Source organism: Rhea pennata, chromosome 2 (assembly GCF_028389875.1).
Source record: "Rhea pennata isolate bPtePen1 chromosome 2, bPtePen1.pri, whole genome shotgun sequence".
Classification (NCBI taxonomy): Eukaryota; Metazoa; Chordata; class Aves; order Rheiformes; family Rheidae; genus Rhea; species Rhea pennata.
Genome location: NC_084664.1, coordinates 55,089,833 through 55,112,095, shown reverse-complemented (window position 1 = coordinate 55,112,095; position 22,263 = coordinate 55,089,833). Strand labels below are relative to the sequence as shown.

At 39.8% G+C, this 22,263-nt stretch overlaps 1 protein-coding gene across 4 annotated transcripts in view; it reads left to right on the top strand.

Moving 5' to 3' along the window:
• ELMO1 (engulfment and cell motility 1) overlaps window positions 1–22,263 on the top strand; it is a 312,145-nt gene that overhangs the window by 42,866 nt on the left and 247,016 nt on the right. For all 4 annotated transcript variants that reach the window (XM_062569560.1, XM_062569561.1, XM_062569563.1 and 1 more), the window contains 3 exons: window positions 6,331–6,480; window positions 19,056–19,096; window positions 20,252–20,324. In XM_062569560.1, the coding sequence (XP_062425544.1) occupies window positions 6,403–6,480; window positions 19,056–19,096; window positions 20,252–20,324 (192 nt within the window). In that variant the 5' untranslated portion in view covers window positions 6,331–6,402. The remainder of the gene's footprint in view (window positions 1–6,330; window positions 6,481–19,055; window positions 19,097–20,251; window positions 20,325–22,263) is intronic.

Genomic DNA, 22,263 nt, shown 5'->3' with positions numbered 1-22,263 from the left:
GAAAAAAGTTAAATAAGTACCTGAATTTTTCTGGTATTCAGTGTGTGCTATAGAAGCAAAACCAGCTGGTCTACTTGCTTGTATACCAAGTACATCTTGTTTTGTTTTCTTCCACCTTTTCTTTCACACACACTTTAAAGTCTTTTTTTCCTTTCTGGTTTTGAACAGTGTTTATTTTGAGTGGGCCTGTCAATGATAGTGCAAACATAAAATGCTTCCCATGGAATGGAGCAACAAGAAGCCTATGGGAAAGGTAGAATCCTTTCTTCATAGCTTTACTAAAAGTTTATGAGTATGTGAAAACTGGGCAGGCGATAACCTTGCGAATAATCGCACTCTCTCCAGTGTAGCATCACTCGTGACAGAAACTCTCCTCCTTGTTTTGTGTATTTTGCATCTGTATTCCTAAAAACACCTCCCATACTGCTGTTTTTGAGAGAGAAAGTGGAGTGTTTAAACCTGGAGGATCCCAAGCTCATTTTATCTTAACAGAAAGTGGTGTGTTTCTGAGCTAATTGTGCATTATTGATCAGGTGCTACAAGTTCAGCATCAAAGAAATGTTGCCAGTGGGAAACTGCTATAAACTGGGGAAGTCTGTGGTGTTGGTCAGGTCTGAGCTGCAGCATCACTGGCTTCTGAGAGAAGGTAGAAGACACTGGGTTGCATCTTTCCTCAGGGAGAGGCCCCTTTTTTCCCCCTTACTTACTAGCATCCTGCTCTTAACAGCTCCTGTAGAGCTTTACCTTACTTTTGCAGCAAAGCGCCTGAGGATTAATTGCCATGGGTCTGCTGGGCCTCTGATTTCTGTCTAGTTCAAGGGTGAGTAACATTGAGCATGTAACGAAGGGAAGAAGGCAGCGTGAAAGCCTCTTTATGTATACAAAGTTTGCATCCAGCCCCTGGCTTCTGCGCATTTTCTTCTGTGCCAGAGACGATAAGAGCATGTTTACAGCTCTTCAGACTTGCCTGTTCAGTCATGCAGTTCAGAGCCCAAAATAACTCTCTTGAGGATACTAATCTAGTGCTGGATTATCTTTCTAAAATTGTTAATCAGACGTGGTCCCTGAGGGACCTATCAACTGAACTTGCCGCTTAGTTTCTGCTTGCCGGGGCCTCTGGAGCTCAGCAGAGGAGGCTGATGAGGTTTGACAAGAGGCGCTTACGTAAGATCCCGGGAGGCGGCAAGGCCCTTGGCTCTCAACGGCGGGTCTGCGTGCGACCGGGCACGGTTCAGCTCCCCGCCGTCGGCCGCGTTATTCGCGGGGCGCAGCGATGAGTTGCCTTGCCCTGGCCCTCTTTGCGCAGCCGCTTCGGCCGTGGCCGCCCTGAAGAAGGGCCGTGGGAAAGGCTCCCTGCGAGTGGGGAGGGCTGGAGCCCGGCCAGCTCCAGGTGGTTCCTGTGGGCACTGCGTGGAGGCGCTGCCAGCGAGGAGCAACACACGCTGGGCTTTATTAAATGCTCAAATGCACGTGGTGTTTGGTTCCTCCTTTTATCGATTTTATTATTATTATTTATTTATTTATTAACCATTCACATTCTTGGCTTTTTCTGTTCATGAAATGACGTGGCCTAGCGTTTGAACAGTACGTTTCTCCTCCTCTGTAAATGAAATGTGCTTTTGCAGGCTACTATTTTCATATAGGACTATAACTTTTAGTCATACAATTTCTTGTGGCCTCAGTTTTTCATTTTCTATGGAGCAAGAATTTTTTTTATTTCTTTCATTTTTTTAGAGATGTGTTTTGGTAGCTATAGGTATTAGTTATTTAAGGGCTTTGACGTCCTTGTATGGGAAATGCCAGTGGAACCGCAAAACAAACAAAAATTAAGTGTTCTTCTGAGACAGCTGATTCCATACACAAACAGATTCCTGTTTTTCATGTGCAATGCATAAGTATTTATATATTTAAAGGGGAAATTAACTGTTTTACTGACTCACATACTGAATTAATCATGAGCCAGGTAGGTAATTTGGGAGCCTGAGTGGCTGTGTTGATACATTTTTGCATTAAATTGGAGCTTTTAATTTCCAGCCTGAGAGTTAATTGCTCTGACTTAAATCACTGGAAGAAGCTGCATAGAGTAGCTGAAACGTAGGGAATATATACTACGTAGTATAACAATAACTTTCTGAATTTGCACCTTACCAGGCTAATCGGTCATATTTTTGAAAACCATATTGATGGAAGAAAGTGTACTCAGAAGTAGCCTTTTGGTTGGTTGTTTTTCGGGCAGGTTATAAAATAATGTGCTGCTAAGCATGGAAGTTGTTTAAATGTCCTCTAGGTTACTGCTGCCTGCATGCATTAGGGAAAATAATAGTGGCCTCCTTTTTCCTCAGAGCCCTCCTCCACTTAATGCACTTGCACACACATCCTGTCAAGAGTCTACTCTGAAACTTGAAAGTAAACATTGTTAAAATGAGTAGTTACTCTTGCATGTGGCTGCTCCTCAGGTCCCCCTAGGAGAGAAGAGAGCCACACTCACGAAAACTGTGCAACGAGACCCTTTAGTGATGTGCATACCCTTCTTGCTGTTTGACTGTTGCCAGTACAGCAAAGAGCTAGTTCTTCTTGCATGTCATGAGATTTACTTACTAAATTGGTAGAATTTCACACCAGGAACTAAGCCTTCCTCTTTTTATAGGGCACTGTTTAACACACTACATGGTATGGGAATAAGTAGTAGTTAATTCATAATTTTCAACCCTGTAGGTTACAGAAGTTTCTTTGAGATAATAGTTTAGTGATGACAACTGAACATCTATTTTGGCCAAAAAAGGCATTATTTATCGGTATTGCTGTGTAGGTAGGATGAAATCCAGTTGTCTTTTAGATCCTACATTCATAAGGATAAAAGCCAGAAAAATAAGTCTGAACACATTTGACTTGGATGTCCATTGAGAAGCAAAAAGAAGAGAAATTTGTCGTGAGAATCTTTCTTAAACTTCCCAGCGTTCAGACAATGCTGTGATGTTTTCAAGCTGGTCTTCTGCCAATGGGAGAAGTTGATCTGCATCCATTTATATTTTCAGTCTTTTAAAACTGTATACGAATATATATATTAATAATTATATAGATGATCTTTCATCGTGTATATATAGACACACACTTTTATATAGATGTATATACACGCACTTTTATTTATATATATGAATATATTTATATATATAATGTCACATGGAAATTGTCTTCTGAATTTTATGGTATAATTCTGGTTATGGTATAATTCTCCTGTTCCATGTATTGCGATACACATGCTTATTTTCCCTAGCTGAATTTGATTAACTTCCAGTCAGCTTTCCCAGACTGTTTGTTTTTAAGCCATTTCTTTCTTCCTGAATGAGATTTTAAGATAGATCACAACTCACTAAAGTAAAATGAGGGTTAATGTCCATGTGTGTATGTGATGGTGGAATTTTTCTGCAAATGTAATGCCACATTATGTGGTGTTGCTTCACAGTCATGGCTAGTAATTGTGAATTGAAGTTTTTTCTGGCATTCGTAGCTAATTTTAGTTAGTTGAACTCCTAGGGGAGATACTGGAGTGGAGGAGTTACCTTCCCTTTGCTTCTCTTGACTTTATGTAGGCCTTCCTTCTATCTTTCTGTATGTAGTACACAAATCATTCCTTTTTTTTTCTTTTTTTTTCTTTTTTTTTTCTTTTTTTTCTTTTTTTTTTAAAGACAGATGCAGAAGGGTAGCAATGTAAAGCAGTTGAAAATAAGAACTTAGTCATCTGAAGCAAGCCTAAACCAAGCCTATCTGGCAGAAACTGCTGCTGTTCTTTTTAGCCTGTGGGCAGTAAACTGGGCCACTAGTTCAGGCCACCGCCAGCTTCTAATGTCCCTGCTCTCAGCAGTTCTGGTGCTTCTGCAGGGCACACAGGGAGCAGTCCATCAGCCGCATACTGGGTTAGCCTGCTTAGTTTAAGCATTGCAGCGCAATACCAAAAAGCTGCTAAACGTATGTAAAACTACTGAGTCCTACTCAGCTGTGGAGAACGGTTCGTGCTGCAGAGGTGGGAAATACCCTCACTGTAAGTGTGGGAGCAAAATGGCAGAGGGAGGAAAGCCCTGGAGGACCTGTAAACCACCCTCACATGTGTGCTAAGGTCTTGGTTTCATTTTACTGTCGAAAAGGATTAACAGTTTATTACTGCCAGCAAGTCTTGCTTCTTCCCTCCTCCACCAAGTTGTGCCAATCCTGGGAAGCCATTAGACTTGAGAGTATGGTGGAAAACACAGCAGAAAAAACCTGTCCTGCAGGGTTGATTGGGCTGACTTGGGTTGGTGTGCTGTGCAAGGAGGGGGGCACCTGTGGGAGACGCAACTGGTGGGAGTGTGAGATGGTAGGGAAGGCATGGTGGAACCTTTGCTCACGCTGTAACAGGAAACTGCAGCCAAAAGCAACTGTCTGACTCTTAACCACCAAGAAGCCAGTTACATGTCTTAGTTGTGTTTTGTCCTGGTCTCGGTAACATATACCAAATGTTTTTATTTGTGTACCGGTGTAGGAAGTATAATTACATTTCTTAATCATGTTATTGTGCCTTTCAAGGCATTTCCTGCCATCCAGTTAAACACATTGTCTTTTGTACTGCCTTATGCTTTGCTTTGTTGTGGTGCATGAGACTACCAGCATCAGAATTGCTGTTGTTGAAAATAAATTGCTGGAGTGTTAAAAGTTCATAAAATGCTTTGTCAGTTTGTGTTCACAACACTATGCAGAATGTAACAGGGCTTGCAAACATGGAGGACACAGCTTTTTCAGAAAAGTCTAAAAGGCGCAAATGGAAAAAGAAAAGGTATATCTATATGTGTGAAGGTTGGGCTAACTGCCATTTATAGGTAGTAGAACATGAGGGTACCTGACTTTTTGATAAGGGTCTGGTTTCATGACTTTGCTCAGGCTGATCTGAGTTCATTTTTCTGCTGCAGTTGGAGATGAAGGGGCTGTAGTTAGACTAGGTTAGGCTGATCATGAAGCCACAGCTGAGGATGGTCAGAGACTCCCTTTTTGTGTTTTTTAAGACAGATGCAGAAGGGTGGGAATGTTACTTGTTTGTGGCTTTTGAATGTCTGATATATTCTGACTATTGGTATTCTCTTAGCTCTTTCAAAGGGTGTGTATGTGCAAGCATGTGTCCATGCTTTCACCATTTCCTTCTCCTTTCTGCTGAGAAGTGGGGCTGCCCCTCTGGGGACTTCTACAGTTTCTTTCATTTTGGCACACGTGTCAGCGCTCGGTTAGGTCTCGGCAGGACGCAAGGGGAATGGAGCGGCCTAAATGGAGGACTTGGTAAAGGGAGCAGGGTCCTCGGTCTGCAGGAGGGCGTGTGGGCCGCTGTGTCTGGGAATTGGAGAGCTTGACTACTTCAGTAAGTGCCCTGCTACTGCTAAGCTGAGAGAGAGAGACGTGTGGGAGGTCAGTCTGCGTTTTCGAAAAGTATTTGTTGTTGTTGTGAGGTTACAAACTTCCATGACCCAAAAGAAACAGAACTTAAATTCTTCAAAACTTGAGGCCTTGGCTCTTCCCTCTCTTCCTCCCCTTCCCCAGAATTCACAGCCAGTGCTGTCTGACATAAGATCCTGCTGATACTAATGTTCTTGCAGGACTATGATGCTTTATGTAGCTGTCTGGTTGCATCACTGTAAATGTATATTGTATCCGTGCATATTCACATCTGAGATTTGCCATAAAAAAAAGTATTTATATATGGGTTTCTCTGAATCAGTTAGGTGAGGAAGTATGTGTGTGTATATGTGGAAACTGCTGTGTGTTCTGCCTTCTTCCTGACATCCTGGTTGCTATAGTGCAGTGATCTATTTGTGAACACATAGAAGATCATTGCTATAGTTAAAAGAAACAGTGTTTCCTGGCCGTAACTTCCTGGGCAATCTCTTCTTCTGGAGACCTGAGTGCAAGCTCTAGCTGATTGGGTCATGTTCCCTGGGACTCTGGGAGTGACGCTGTAATAGGAGCTTCCTCTAGTTTGTTGCTTTTGCCCACCAGCATATTCGATAATATTTAAAAATAGTTTCTCTATTTAAATCTAATGCATGACTATTATTCACCGTACATTCCAGTGCTTCAGCCATCTTTCTAACAGACCGTCTAGCTGTTCAGTGTGTTGTGGCAGGGTCCCCTGTGTTTGCTTCTGGAATATGTATGATTCTCGTGCTCTCACACATACACGCACACAGATACTCATGCACCTGCCCAGCAAGGCAAAAATATAGGAAATGAAACAGCAATGTTAGGGTTCAGTCTGAACTGCTGTGGTGTTTTTTTTTTTTTTTTTTTTTTTTTTTTTCCTTCTCCCTGCAGGTGTGAATGAGAGAAGCTCTCTGCAGTATTTAGTGTCCAGTTTTCCCTGCTCCGAAGAACAGCAGCATCGCAATGCCCCCTCCTGCTGATATAGTGAAGGTGGCGATAGAATGGCCAGGTGCCTTCCCCAAGTTAATGGAAATCGATCAAGTAAGTGCCTGCATGTCAGCTCCCTGGGTGCCTGCCTATAAATAAGTTTTTCTGTGTGCCTGCATTTATGTTTATTTATATACCCATACATGTTTCTGTGAGTATATGTGCTGTAAGAAGTGGTTTTATGAAGGGTGTAACCACCTTCCTCTGTTACTGTGTTGAATATTTTCGATGTGTTTAGCTGGGGGGGGGGTGCCTTTTATTAAAAAAAACTGCTTAAGATATTTGCTGCTTGTATGACCCATTTAATACTTCTGTGTCTTAGTTTGTCACAATTTTGCAGTTGAACAATATTGTTACATCTTAGTGGAAAGTCTTTTTCAAATCTTTACAGCCAGTGCCTTTTATTTGTAGTATGATCACTGAATGGCTGCAGCAAGTACTGATTTTGGAAGTTGAGCAGTGGTATGCTCTGGGAACAGGAAAATTTTTGTTTTCCTTACAGATGTATTTCATGGGTAGTCCTCTGCAGTTGGTTAGTTCTAATGCAGTGGCCACATGGACAAGACTGATCCGAGACAATATGCAGACGCTAATAAATGCAGATTTGTAGATTAAAAACTCTGTGTAGGAAATTCATAGAGAAGAAAACAGATTAAGTTATACAAGTGCCATGATCTGTGTTCTGGACTTCCCTGAGATTGTTTGTGGCATATACATTAATATTAAAAATAACTTCTTTATTATTAAACAGTTTACTCATAATATATTGAAATCTTACAACATGATACCTGCATAGAATTATTATTTCAGTAAATACAGTGAAGGAAGCCTTGCAAGTGCTTAGTAATGAGCTTAGACCCTAATCCATCTGGGGACTGAGAACATTATAAAGTTCTATTAGAGAGGAAAAAATCTGAATTTATGCTGAAAACGTTTTACTGAAGTGAGATTCTAATTTCTTCATGCAATGCATCACTTCTAGTTAATTCCACTGAGACATATGCCTGTGTGAACTTTGGAGAAACATGGGACTGGAGAATGGCTGGAATAACAGTTTTTTTTTTTTTTTTTTTTGGCGCACAGAGCATTGAAAGCCCCTTTAGAAGAAAGAGTTGTTCTCAGTAGCACTTTATAGGTTGATTTACAGACATTCTAAGCTTCTCTGTTTTCATTTGCTGAATTTTTTTAGTAAGCATATCTTTACAGATACAAATCTCTTGCCTTCTGGAGTGAAAAATGTTTTCCTTTTTTCTTCTTATATAACAAATGGTAGACATTGTGCACACTGTGTTCAGGGGAAGATGTATGTTAGTCATGATGAACAACAGCTCATTGCTATCAAGAACAGTGAGGACAAAAATGAAAAAATATTATTCAGCTTCTTGTCAAGCAGCAGTAAAATAATACCAAAATGTTTGCTTTTTTAATTTACAAAAGGGCTTAAAGTAACTCTTCAGACAAAACTCATGCTTTATCTAAAATATTACTTACTGCCATGGAGCCTTGCTCCTATCTTTATGGCAAAAGATTTAGAGGGGACAAGGAAAATCAAGACTGACTGATGTGGAATAGAGCTCTTCAAATCAAGCCTGCAAGGGCCAACAAGTTATCTGTAAGCTTCCCTGTGCCATTTTGGGGGGATGACGAAGAGGGCAGATGCTTCTGAGGGGAAGAAGGCTAGCGGCAGCCTTACCAGTGATGTAGGGGGAAGCAAGGGAATGAAGGTAGGGAGCCTCATCCCTCCCTTTTCTAACATGGAAAGCACAGATGTGGTGATAAGAAACAAAGATGACAAAGAAGTACCTGTTCTGAATAAACATGCACATGAACCTGCTTGTTTGTGTAGGATGGGGATGGGAAAAGTGGGGGAATGAGCCCTGTACAGGGTGTACTTCTAAGTGTACAGCTCTCCTTTTGGTTCATCTAATGTTAACTTTTCCCCAATCTGTTTCCCTAAATCTATTTAGTTGAAGAGCTCTAGTGGAGGAGATGATTCATACCTCAAATAGCTTACTGTCTCTGAGATGATAAAGGGGAGGAAGGAAGGAAAAGGGAGGCAGAGAAGTGAAATGTCTTGCCCACTGATCAAGTACTGCAGCCAAAGAATGCAGGACATTTTTCAGGTGGAATCTGCTCATTCAAGCACCATCTGACATGTATTTCAGAAACCCTAAAAACTCTGGCTTACCCTTTTCTTCCCTCTCTGATCACTTACCTACAAGATAAGCAACGTTTAAAAGAACAGCACTGTGTAATTATTTAAAACAACAACAAGCTTCATTGTAGTATACCATAAGTTCTTTATCTTTCAAGGTACCTAGACCGTTCCAAATATTGAACTAAAAATTCTGTAGAAGAGATTAGAGAAAAATCAGTATTTTTTAGGTTTCCTATTGTATATGCTTGGTGGAACTTACCTGTATGTGTTTGCACAGTAACCCATTTCACCTGCTGTGTATATGCATATTTTCTTCAGCAATGAAGAAAAGAAAATACTCTCAAAACAAGTCACTCTAAAGCCACAGCAATTGACATATATTGAAAGGTGTTCAGCTTGGAAACATTTGGAAAGTTTTTTTTTCTATCAAATGTTATTAAATTTTGCATTGAAAATTTTATATTCAAGCACATCATTTCAGACAACCTGAAGTTCATGAGACATAAAGCATTTCTTGTTGATACTTCTCATTACATTTCTGCAGGATTGGTGACCTGGGTTCATCAATGATGTTTTTAACTTTAAGCACAGAAAATTACCCTTACTGAGTTAAGGAGACTCTTTGCCTGCGCTATTAATATATAATTAAATGCTTTGCTGAACTAGCCTGTGTGTCCAACCTTTCCCATTCATTGAAATATGCTATTTAATGCCAGAGTTCTATAAGTGCTTTTTCCTGGAAAGCTGCTCTAAACAAGGAGGGGAAAATTGCATATTAGTTGCAGCTCCCTCTCTTCTCAGATGGGGACTCATTAAGTCACAATAAACTTAGCAACTGGCTGTTCTACCACTCATTACAGCTCATTTTAAAGGATGAGCAAGCTAATATACTTTTCTGTGTTCTACTTGAGAGATGGACTTAACTGAATTCTGCTGTAATGTCTTGGTTTTGTTATTTGAGTTTACTCCTGCCTCCATCTCTCTCTGTCAGAAATTTGGAAAATAATGTTTACACTTTTTTCTTTTTTCTTTTTTTTTCCTGTAATGTGACTTTCATAAATCCTCGCTGTCAGTGTTAATGCTATGGTCAAAACTGATCCTTATTGAAAAAGTTTGATAATGGCTTTGAGAGTTTGATAGAAGGATGATCTTCTACCATTAAGTCCTTCTGTTGTATAAGACAAGTAGTGGAAATGAGGTGGTGCCTGAATTTTGCATAAAGATCTCCATGCAGCCTGGAGGAGAATAGATAAATGGTAGAGGCTGACTGTGCATTACTTTCTTCTCTCAGACTTCAGGCTGGTAAGTCTGAAAGATGTTAGGAGTGGCACTGTGTGGGCTGTGTACAGAAAACATGGGATGTTGCCTGCTCTCTCCTTTCTTCACTTCTTTTGTCCGAAAGGCTTTCATTTTGCAATAGGAAGGCTGAAATGTTATTTATTCTTGCTCTTCAACAATTTTTTTTAACTGCACAAAGTATTTTAAGTGAACTAGTGCCAGTTTTAGGTTACCTAGATATTCTCTTCTTCCTATTGTGTATTTATGACTTTACTGTTCCTGTTGCTGGGGAAGCAACATCCAGGAGAAGCACAGGATGGATATTTGGGGGCAATAACTATTTTAGCCTATCCTATTCAAATCCACTTATGCCTGTGTGTTATCACTGTGTACTACAGATTGCTCTAAACTCAGGAATAAATTTCCTGACTCTTGGAGGTGAACGCTGTTCCTGCCTGAAGGAACAGTTTGTGCATAAACTTGGCTGTATAATGTCTTCCTCTGGGTTTCTCTTCTGCTAGACCATTTAGTCTAGATTAGATTAGTTGTTGTGAATCTTTACATTAACAAAAAATAAAAAAAAACTATATTTTGATTTTTCAAATTTGGTACATTGGCCAAAATTTACAGGAGCACTGTCAAATTGCAGTTTCATGTTAATACGGTGCAACACGGCACTTGGAAGGAACCATGGTGAGTGTTTATCAAACTGTCGTGAGAAGTGTAGTTGAGAAGGGCTTGTGAAACACTTATTAAAGAAAAAGGGGGGAAAAAAAAGGTAGATCATTTCTGCCATGCGTGTGGAATAAGTATAGCTGTGGTTTTCGCAAGTGCTGTCACCAGTAATAGCAGTATACCGATACCATCCTAGCATCACAGTCTAAATGTGTGCAGTATTAGCAAACACCGTAATTATTCAAGTAATGAAGAGGAAAGGGATGTTGGTATTGGTTTATACGAGAGGCTGTACCATGAAGTGTGACTCCCTAGGGTTAGTTCTGGCCCCAGACTTGGACTCTCTAAAAAAGCTGAAGGGTTAAAGGAGGGAAGAGAGCTTTTTACCTCCCTCCTGCAAAATTATACGAACTGTCATCCAAAAGGTATAATAGTATCACAGTAGCTGGAGTTACTGATGCTTTTTCTGGTATGAATATTGTGAAGATTTCCAATGTTATTGCACCTTATGAGCTTAAACTACTTAATGGAAATGCCAATGACTTTAACAGCTGATAAGATCTCAATTTCTTGAGGGTAGAGGACTAGGAAGGAGCTCATGAAAATTTCTAATGATGCCTAGAGAACTGCTGCCTGCTGGATTTGCTAGCTACAGCTGCTTTCCATCAGGTTGGAGAGTTCATTTGTGAAGGTGGCCATCACAGCTGTTTCTCAGCCCTTCCCAGGTTGCTGCTGCCTCAGGAATCTACACCAAGGCGGAAAAGACAAAAGATGGTTCCCTTGGCTGGCTTGATCCAGTGTACTGATGTTAAGGCTTATTTAAAGCCAGTTTTTAGGCTTTAAACAAAAACAAGTAAGCGTTTTATGACTGACTTTGTTTTTTGTTGTAATGGTCAATATTTCAATTCCACAAAACAAAAAATGAAAGCATGCATAAAGCAGATTTTGTGTAATCTGTGAAAATATTTAATTTTTTTAAATAATCCTTTCAATTTTGTTACCATCAGGGATTATTAGTAAAACTGGAAAGAAAATAATATCCAGTAACTTAAGGTACCATTTTCTTTGTTGCAATAATGAAAGGCCTCTTGCTTTTTCTCCCTCAAAAAAGAAATCAGCAATAAAAATAACCACGGAAACAATAATCCAGATGTTTTAATGGGTTGGATATAATTCAGTGCACTAAGATATATACATACATAGTGCTTTGTTAACGTGATGAACCAGTCATTGTTCAATTATAACGGGTGATGAAAAGTACGATATCCTTTCTTATGGGACTATAGGGTTTGAGCAGTCATCATTAGAGCTCCGGTAGTTCCTTGCTCTGGTGGCAGACAGCCATTCTGGATAAAAGAGCAATGTTATAGTTGAATATTATGTTTTATTAGTCTGGCTGTAGGCTTGTCCAAAACCGCACTCTGACTGTTTGGTTACAGCTTGTCTAAGGCTACGAACTGACATCCTGTGGTGCATGGCTGGGACCTCATTACTGAAAAATACAGGAAAAACTGACATGCAGTGTTTGAATACAAGGAAGGTAGAAAAACTTAATGGATTGAAGAGGCAATGGCTGTAGAGGGAAGTTAGAAGTTGTGAAAGAAGCAGAGGATATTCAGTGAGGTACAGACTGATGGATGTTTATGCTTTCTACCTTGTGCTGTCTTCCTCTACCTTAGGAAACATCAGTTAAATGCATGTGAATGCATCTTAAATGCTTTTTTTGGAAGTGGAAATTGAGCCAGGAGACACTTAAAATAGGACTTCTCTTAAGATCCCGCAGAAGTACTGTCCCAAGTTGCCTGACCTCTAACATAGAGAATGTTTAGGAGTAGCATATCAAAAAAGAGATGAAAGATTTCGTTAATTCTCTCTTTTTTAAAGAGGAATGAAGAGAGTATTTTGGCTGTGCTTTTGTTAGCACCATAGTGCTAGCCAAAAGCTCTTGAAGGTAACAAAATTCAGGACTTCTGTCAACTTAAGACATTTTTAAGATGAAGACAGTGTAACTGAGATTATTGCATCTTCACGTGCATATAGAGATGAACAGACACTTGTTACAATTCTTCTCTTAGAAATAGCAGGAGTCTTTTCTCTTAAACTATCTCTAAAACTATCTATTAAAAAAAACCCAATTCTGTTATATTTAAAGGAAATGTTTTATGTAAGGGTGAGATTCCTGGAGTTGACACAGCTGAATTAATTCTGGCCAGCTGGAATATCAAGGAGAACTTTATAATTCAGTTACATCCTTCTTCCAAGACTTCAGGATTGTATTACAAAAGAGAATAACAATAAAAACCTCATGGTACAAATTTTCAGCACCTTCGCATAGAGACTTTTCTGCCAGTTTTAAGAAGTATGCTCACCTAATGTAGTTGTTGTGTGAAGAAACACACCCTAAAGCCCTGCTTGTAACTCTTGCAGAAGTATTCTGAACTGTATTTTAAGTCTGTGATGCAAACAGATGTTGCAGACCACTGTGCTGTAATCCACTGAGCTGTATGTCCTTAGATGTTCTATAACCCTTCAATACTCTTATGGCTCTAAGTTTCTTTGGCAGTCCAAGGTACTTTGCAAAGTACTTGAAGAAACAGGGAGAGTTGTGGCTTTGTTAGGACACTGAGAGTTGAGTAACAAGCTTCTGTAAAATTTTGTGTTTTGTCTGTTTTCGTGGTGATGCATTTCACTCGAGAACACCACTTCCTTGTTTCATAGTTACTTTATCATCCAAAACATGTGCACTGTGGGGCAATGAAGTATCTAGGGAAATGCAGATTTAGGACTGAGGATGTTTTGGCAAGGGGGAAAGGGTAGTTCTGAGGAAACTGCAGCTGAGACGGAAGAGGAGGAGGAAATGGACAAGCACACAGTTTCCCTCAAGTCCTCTCTGCCCTGCAGAACCTCTGCAGCTATATTTACAGCAGAGGTTTTCTACTGGCGTATTGAAACTGCTACCTTAAATGGTATAAACTAAGCCAATAAAAGCTCTCTCCCATCAGCAGGTGTACTGTACTCTCAATGAAGCTTTTACCTGTGTACTCTGGAGTGAGAATGTTTCCTTCTTTAGGCTGTGTTGCTGCACCAGCACCATCCTGTAGTGTAGACCTTGGCCTTGGCCTTTTTATGGTCTTTGTTATTGCAGTACTGGAGTGCCTTCCTGTTCTTTATATAATCATCCCCTCTAGATCCCCCATGAGCTAGTTCTCCCTATTTTAGATACCTTTTGCTTAGTTAATGGGCCTGATCTCACAAATACTCCGTTGTAGCCCATGGAGAGAACTGATTCCAGGAGTGATTTGGAGCAGGAAAGGCAGACTCGAGTGACTGAAGTCCAAAGCGATCTAGTACTTTCCACTTACAGGGAAAGGCCTTGTCTCTTATGTGATGAGAAATTTACGGCAAAGTAGTAAGTCAAGGATCCAGGTGTCCTGGTATCTGGCATGCTTGCCATTGAACAGCCTTGTTTCTGTAGCCCTTGTTATGAGACAGTAACAGATGAAGCTTCTACTGATGGTGAGAAGAGGTCTTTTTCCGTTTCATAATAGCCATAAAAATGACTTTTGCACTAAAAAATTTATTAGCATAATGGTGGCATTAATTATAGACAGAATGGTGTATTCACTATGTTGAGTCTGGCTTTTTGACAGATGTGCAGATTAGCAACAGAACTCTATTTTGCTCTATTATTTTTTGCTCTCCAACAGATGTGCTGCATCTGCTGTTTCTTTGTGATAGGCTTAACAACAGCAAGGGTTAAGGTTTTTCTTATTAATTCTGTGATAAAAACTATCAGCTAGGGAAACTGATAGCCCCAATCATTACCAAAAACAATAGCTGGAAAAGGCTATGAATGTCTGCTAGCAAAGGTCCTTGGCTTAAAGAAAACCTATCTACAAGTTCCAGGTGTAATGCAATCAAAGCATCTGTACCACATGTAAAACATACGCCTGTACCCAGATCTAGGCTTTTATCCTCTTTTAGAGTCTGCACACACCTTATTTGTTTTGCAAGTGCTTTAAACCCAGATTAGTGTACCAGGCTAGTGTGCTGGTGGCTTAGGATTTTGTTAACATTGGGAGGTTGGATGTTCTTAATTTCTTTTTGGTCATTCCACAGCTTCCCTGGAAGAAAACAGCATTGTGAGTTCACAAAGCCTGGCCTTGCATGCCTGTGCTTGGGAGCCACAAGTTGTAGGTATGAAAGACTGAAACTGATGGGAAATCTCAGACTCTGCTCTGCACATTACTTCAGAATGGTACAAAATGTAGCCCAAATAGCTACTTTCTGCATAGTGCTAAGGGAAGTACTCAAGTAGACTAATGATGAAACCTGTGTGCTAAGATGCACCTGGAGATGTCCTGAGAGATGTACAGAAATGATGAGTGAAAGTGAAGAGGATTTAACTGCATGGTTGGAGATTTTCAGGGCTAGACTAAGCCAGCATCTCAGACACCTGAACTAACTGGCTGGTGCTTTAGACTATTGTGTAAATTCATGTCAGCTCTAGCATAGTGGATGGTTGGTGTCAATTATGGGGTTGTGCGCGTGTAATTATACACAGATCAACAACAGTCATGAGGTTGTAATACCCTGTTACTGCTCCCCATTGCATTTCTGCTATCGGTTCAGTATCTACACTAGAAAAACAATATTCTTATACTAAGCAGTATGTTCAGTGCAGATGGTTTTGATATCTTAGCTAATGGGGTCATCTTCTGTAGGGAGCATAACGTTTCCTTTGGTCTTTATTGTTTCATGGACTAAAACTACAGTCTGATTCCCCCTTCTCCCCCCCCCCCACACACACACACCAAAGTAAATTTTTAAATGAACATCTCAGCATGTGTAAATGCATGCTTCATTTCTCTAGTGTAGAAAAGGACATAAAGACAAAAGACACTGGCACAAACTGCTAATCTAAAAAAAATGGGACTGATTGCAAGGAGGTCTTTGCAGTACATGAAGTAATAAGGTGGATTTGCTTTTAAGAACTGTAAACTCAGCGAAAATTTTGGTGCATAAAAATGATTGTGTGAAGATTAAGATAGAAAAAATTTTGAGTCCTTTCTCCTTGACATCAGGCAAATATTTACAGCTAGGCAAGAAAACATGTTATCTTTGAATGGCCTGCAGAGTGGATTTACTCTGCAGAGAATGGAAGCAGACTTTTATCTCCTCTTGCCTGGTTTAAAAAGAAAAGAAATGGTTTACTCCTATTTATTTGCTAGCACTGATACTTTACTGTATATGAAATAAATAGTAATGTCTTGTCAGTACTGGTCTAAGCATTGATGTTTTCCTCGCAGCCTTCAGTAGCAGCATCCCTGAGGGGGTCTCGATGGGGCTGTGAGCCAGCCTTGAGGGAGGGAGGAAGCAAGCGAGTGCCGGTCGCTAACCCATCTGCTGCTTCCACGGAGGGCAAGGCGCCGCTGGTGCGAGGGGCGGCCACGCGCTGCCAGAGCCTGCTCTGCAGCCCCAGCCAGCGTAATGCTGCCGGAGCGATTTCTCAGAGGCAGTCGTGGCAGTCAGTACAGGTTTTTAGCAACATCTCGCTTCCAGCTGGGGACATTTGGCGCTGGTGACAATTTATCTATTTTGTGTGAAAGGGCAATGTGTTCTGTCTAGAGACTTACTTGTAGCCAGGGGGGAGTGCAGCCCCAGGGATTGCTAGGAGCAGCAGCTTGTTAGCGTTGCAGTGGTATTTATTTCACCTTGTTTGATTTGTAAAGCTCATATTAGTGGTATCAAATTGCTAATTGCAAACTTTGTATCCCAGAAGAGTTGTGTGTGTGTGTGTTTTTGGTTTTTTTTCTTTCATTCTTGCTGTTAACTGGATTGCACTTAAGTCACTTCATCACTTCAGTGCTGTAGCAGTAGTGTCACAGGAGGACAAAGCAGCACTATGAAAGGCTGTCTGAATTAATAATTTTTACTATTTAAGATGCATTTCATTCTTCTTTAACTGTGCCTTTACAGCATCTAGTTAGGCTGTGTTTTCTTTTGTTTTCCTCTAAGTTTTTCATTTCAAATGTCATAGTAAAGCAAAGATGGTATAGAATAGCAAAAGGGGGAGAAAGATGAGTCTATTAGATATATTGAGAGAGGACAGGAAAGCTGATGGGGTAGGCGATTCAGAAGTAATAGGATCCTGATTTCAAAAGTAATTGCATCTGATCTTCCCACTATTTGCGTTATAATTGCCATTTTGGATTGTTGCAGGTTCTTTTCATTCCAAAATCCTCAGGGTGGGCTGAGAGGAAGGCTGATTTATTTTAATGTTAGCTGATCTCAATTTACTTTGAAAAAGGACCTAAAATCCCAGATGTAAGTCTTGTCAAAATTGGCAAGTAGAGGAGAAGGACCCGTGTTAGCACCCAAGGAAGGGACAAGGAGGCCGTGTGCGGAGCTGTGCGCTGTGCCGGGCGGTAGCTGGCTCGCGAGCGGGCACAGGCCTACTGGCCAGCAGCTTGATGTCTCCCAGGGCCCGGCAGACTTGCGCTCCTCCCTCCTGCATCACAGGGCTGGTTTTTCTTGAGAGCTGGAATTGCTTATTCAGGATTGTTGTGCCCCCTCTCCACCCTTCTCCATATGGAGATGAGATTTACTGTCATAGTACATCTGCCTCTGTGTATGAATGGAGAAGGGGGAGAAGTACTACAGCTACAAATAATCCCCTTGGGAGAGGAGAGCAGCAGGGTCAAAGCAGCCGCACATAAATGCGGCAGTAAACCGGACTGAGGAACTGAGGAGGCTGAAAAACTGGGGAGGTGGAAAACTTCCTTTCCTGGCTTAGCTGCCTGGTGTGGTTCACAATTTGGCCATGCAAACAGCTGGGCCAGCGTGGAGGAGAGTGAAGCTGCTGTGAAGAAGGTGCTGGTCGGCTACTGCAGAAAGGACCAGCTCTGCGCTTCTTGTGCTCCTTTTTGTGATATGCTGTCGTTTGCTGTTTCTTTAGGCACACAGTGAGTCAGATGAGGAAATTGATTCAGTTGAAAACTGTTTTTTTTTCCATTCCTTTTTGCTAGGTCAATTTTTATTTCGATCGATGCCTTGGTACAGCTTGTCTGTGTGTTTACATGAAAGCAGTAATGGCACTGAAAGAGGAAGGGTAGCAACACAGGCCTGGGAGGTACGGCAAGGCAGGATGTGACGGGCCCCTTCAGCACGTGCTTTTGTTCTCGCACGATTCAAATCATCTTAGGTTATATTTTGCCTGTTCTAAACTGGCTGTTAGTTGGCTGTTGGAATCAGAAATCCTGCCTTATACCTGACCTGGCCACTCATATTCTCATCCCTGGTCACCTCTCTGCGCAGTGATGTGGTTCATGCAACAAATCCAAGTGAAAAATAATTCTTCCTCCCCAAGTGTGCCCTGTCACTAAGTTCCCTTGCTGTCCAGTCAGTTTCCTGGCATGATTATTTTAAATTTATAATCATTTAAAGGAGATGGCTTCTTTTGACAGCGGAATTGGTTTATGCCCTTTTCCCCCTCTTTCTCCTCCTCTTTTAAGAATGCAGTTAGTTGTGCTTACTGAAAGCAGAGCCGCGTGAGTGCTGTGCTCGCGTGATATGGGGAGCTTCTGAGAAGTGGCAGCTCTGTGTGGCGCTCTCTGCAGTCACCCACAACAGAAGAAAAGAAAAGGCCCAGTAGTCATCCAAAAGTGAGCTATGGTGTGTTTGTTTGCCCTGCAACTTCTTCCAAGTTTTGGGTCGTAAAGATTTTTTTTTTCTTGTAGCCAGCACTCTTCTAAGGATGCTCATGTGTGCCGCCTATGTTTATAGCAATGTTCAGAGTGTTGCAACATCACCAGACTGGACTGTTCCTTCTATTTTGAGACCTAAAACAGAACTGTGTTCAGTTAGTCCAAATGCTTGCAAGTGCAGATGCATAGAATAAAGCAGAACTGATACATGTGGAATCTTACACCTTTCAGCTGATGCAGTGAGGCAGTGTGCAGGCTTATTTTGGAGAGTTCTATTATCATCGTATGACTGATGCCTGGAAGTGGCAAAAGAATATTTTTTTAAAAAAAATACTGAGTGTCATCTTACTTCAGATGTCATTTCAGGAAAATGCTGATGTTGATTTCTGAAATTTTTATCTGTTGTGTAATGTGGTGCAGTGTACACAAAAGACTCTGATTCTCCCCCCTCTGAGTCTTCCCCCGTTCCACTCCCTCCACAAGCTCAGCGGATGCTGAATGAGTTAAAGTTGACAGAAATGACTTGTAATGCTGAACATGGGGAAAAATAAATCACTATACTAATTACATAACATTGTCTTCTTGCTGACCAAAATATCAGAAAATTTTTCAGTGATATCAAGGATACATTAGAAGGAAAACAAATTTGTATGAGTTTATATAATGAATCTATATTAAGAGAAAATGAAATACTACTAACTTGTTTTGTTATTTGGAATCACTGATTTTGGAAATACATTTTAAGAGTTCAACGCTGTTCCAATACACTGATTTCTTTTTTTATATATGTATTTTTTCTCTCCTTTGATCAGAAAAAGCCACTGTCCTCAATAATAAAAGAAGTCTGCGATGGGTAAGTTCTGCCATACAGTGGGTAATAGATACTGTACTTTGAGTTATTAAACCAGCTGGGGGGATGATGATGATTCTGAAGAAAATGTAGATAGTCTTGATGACTAGTGATTAGTTTCCTAAATCTTACAATTGCTTTATCTTAAATTTTTTTTTGTGTCAATTGCTTGTAAGGTGGGGTTCTGAAAACAGCATCTCTGTCATATGAGAGTGGTTCACTTAAACTATTTGTTGCCATTCTGCATGGAGATGAGATTTACCCACCATTTTGCACTTGTGGCCCCTGTAGTTCATAGATTGAGAACCACTGCAGTGACTGTGTCTTTGATTTCTAAGCACTGGGCCCAGTGCACATTGTAAGCTGGTCCAGCTGATGTTACTGCTCATGTAGAAGTGAAATATTAAACACAAGTCCTAACCTCAACATGAACTAATAATTGCCAAGCTAAATTATCTTGCTTTAAATTAAACATCCTAATATTTGCAAATTAATGCCCTTTTAAGCAAGTGCTACCATGGAAGAGAAAATAGTTCATGTCCATCGAATTGCAGCTGAATTAGAAAGATGTTATTTTATGAGTTAATATAATACATGAATTTAACATTATATGAGTATTAGTTAAGCTAGCATAGAATGCATTTACAGTATCAGGATTCTATCTGTTTCAGTAATTTAATGACCTTGCTTATTGCAAGCAAAAATTATCCTTGCTATTTTTTTGCAGATCTGGAACTAATATCATAATGAACTTTTTTATTCTTTTTTTTATTTATTTATCTGGAACACTGAAGTACCAAAGTAGAATATTTCTTTTTTTCCTCTCCTTTTTTCTTCCTTTAAGCTTTGTATTTGTTGTTTCTTTCTTGCTGACCACAGGCAAGTTCAGGATTTCAGTCAGAGATAGGCAAAGGGGAAAATACCTCACTTCTGGGCTGTATCTACACTTATGCATTTTCTTTATCAGCATGCTTTTTGTTTTCTTTTTTAAACCTTAGATCTCATTGAAGCCTCTGCCTAAGTATAAGAAACTCAAGGGAATGACAGGCACTTGTTTGATCACAGTAAAGACCAGTTATGCAGAAGATGTGTGTGTTTTTGTGTTTTAATTTATTTAAGATTTCATTTAGTGATTTACTTTATTTTTGTATTTCTAAGGTGGTCTCTTGGAAATCATGATCAGTATGCACTGCAGCATGCTGATAGTTCTAATTTCTACATCACAGAGAAGGTAGGTAAATCATTCAACATGACAATTGTGTAGTCTATCAAAGCATGTTTGCCACAATAATTTACTTTAAGTTAACATATGTAAAATATTACTGTCTTTTTACAGTACTAGACTAGCCAGGTTGAAATGAGTCATCCTTATATCATTCTGTCTGAACTCTATATGGAAGCATTGTGATAAAGTAATTGCACATGCCAAAGTGCAGTTGAAATACTGGAGTGCTATTCATGCTCTCTCTAATAAGTAATTTAGAGAAATTCACTTCAAATTTAGTGCTACATTACCATTGAAAATCGGTGGAATTCCAAAGGCTGCAAAATCAATACAGATTTTAGTTCATTGCAAAATAAGTGCACTGAATTTAGAGGCTAATCTTGCTAGTACCTAATACAGAGGTTGTATGGTCAATGTTAGGGAAGGTCACCCATGGTAAGTTACTCTTTATTGCTTTATTAATAGTATCAATAATGCTGTTCTTACAGGTCTGCCATTGAGCCAGGGTTAGGTTTAACTATACTGCTGATATGTTTTTTCATAGTATGATTTAAGATTTTTATATGGAATTGGAAGTTCTAGTGTTACTATTATCCTAAATGGGCTGACCTGAAGTATTACAGTGCAGATACTCAATCTTTATGACTGGAGCCAAAATTTCAAATACAAGTAATACTGTCTCTCAATTAACTCTGACTTGTATTACAACCTGCGGAAAATACTTCCTATTTTTGTAATGTGATGCTGATGAGACAGGGGACCTAGGAACTGATAAAATTAAATGCTGAACAGTGTGAGGAACTTGTAAAATTAAATCTTGAAAAGTGTGAGGCAAAACTATAAATTGAATCTTCCATTATATTGCATAATGGCAGTAGATCTTGGACTTCATTAGGTTTACAGATCTTTTAATATCAGTGAGTGTGAGGAAGTTAGCAAAACCGAAGTTTAAAAAAAAGTCTGTTTCTTATCAAAGCCTTGTTTGGCTTCTTTGTTTTTAACATTAGTTTAACGACTTTGAAAAAGTATTTTGTTTTGTTCTGAAAGGCAAAACAAAAGTTTGAATGTGCCAAGGCCTTCATGTCCATGAGGTTTGATCAGACTTCAGCCATTCAGCTCTGGTATTTGTGCTTGTTTAATATTCTACTGAAAAGTAGTGTACAGGAAATTAAAATATGTAAAACATGAAGGGCTCATTGATGTTTGAAGAGAACTTTAGTGCGCTATCACTTCCTGCTTTGGCTGATCGAGCAGAAAGAAGTTTCAAGGACTGCATAATGTTTGTTACTCTTTACTTCCTGCTGTCTTGTCCTTATTCTCCAGTTATGTATGTTATGCTGGTTTATATATATTTTTTTTTTTTGGTCCCCAGATTGCATTTGCAATTGGTGATTCATGAAATGATGCAATGATTTCAGCACAGAAAGTAATGAAAAGGCTGTAAGCTGTAATAAAAATGGAATGTGTAGTCTAAATAAATGGGGCATGCTCATCTGAATACGACCAAGAAATACATTCATTCTTAGCATTACTGCTAGAATCACTGAAATTACAACAAAGAGTAATTTGTTTGGAAGGCTGTATGAGTTAGCACTGCAGAGGTACGTTTGTAATCAACTAAAAAGAGTATCATTCAAAACCTGCTGAAATCAGCCTGAAGATTCCCTAACAGCAGTGGATTTTGAGCTAAATAGACCTGAAATTAGCTGCCCAGAAATAGATGCCTCTTGTTACTGTCTTATTTAGTTTTTGCTTTATCTTAAGCTAAAGAGTGTTTTCATGTATGTTGTGTTTCGTTTATTTTAACCGTTGTTTAGAAGTTATTTAGTTGTTTAAAAACCATAACGTAGCTGAGGCATGAACTAACTTTTCTCATGCTGTAATTCTTACCCTCACCCCCAAAATAAGGGGAACTTAGACGTAGTTAAGCATTTAGAAACACTAA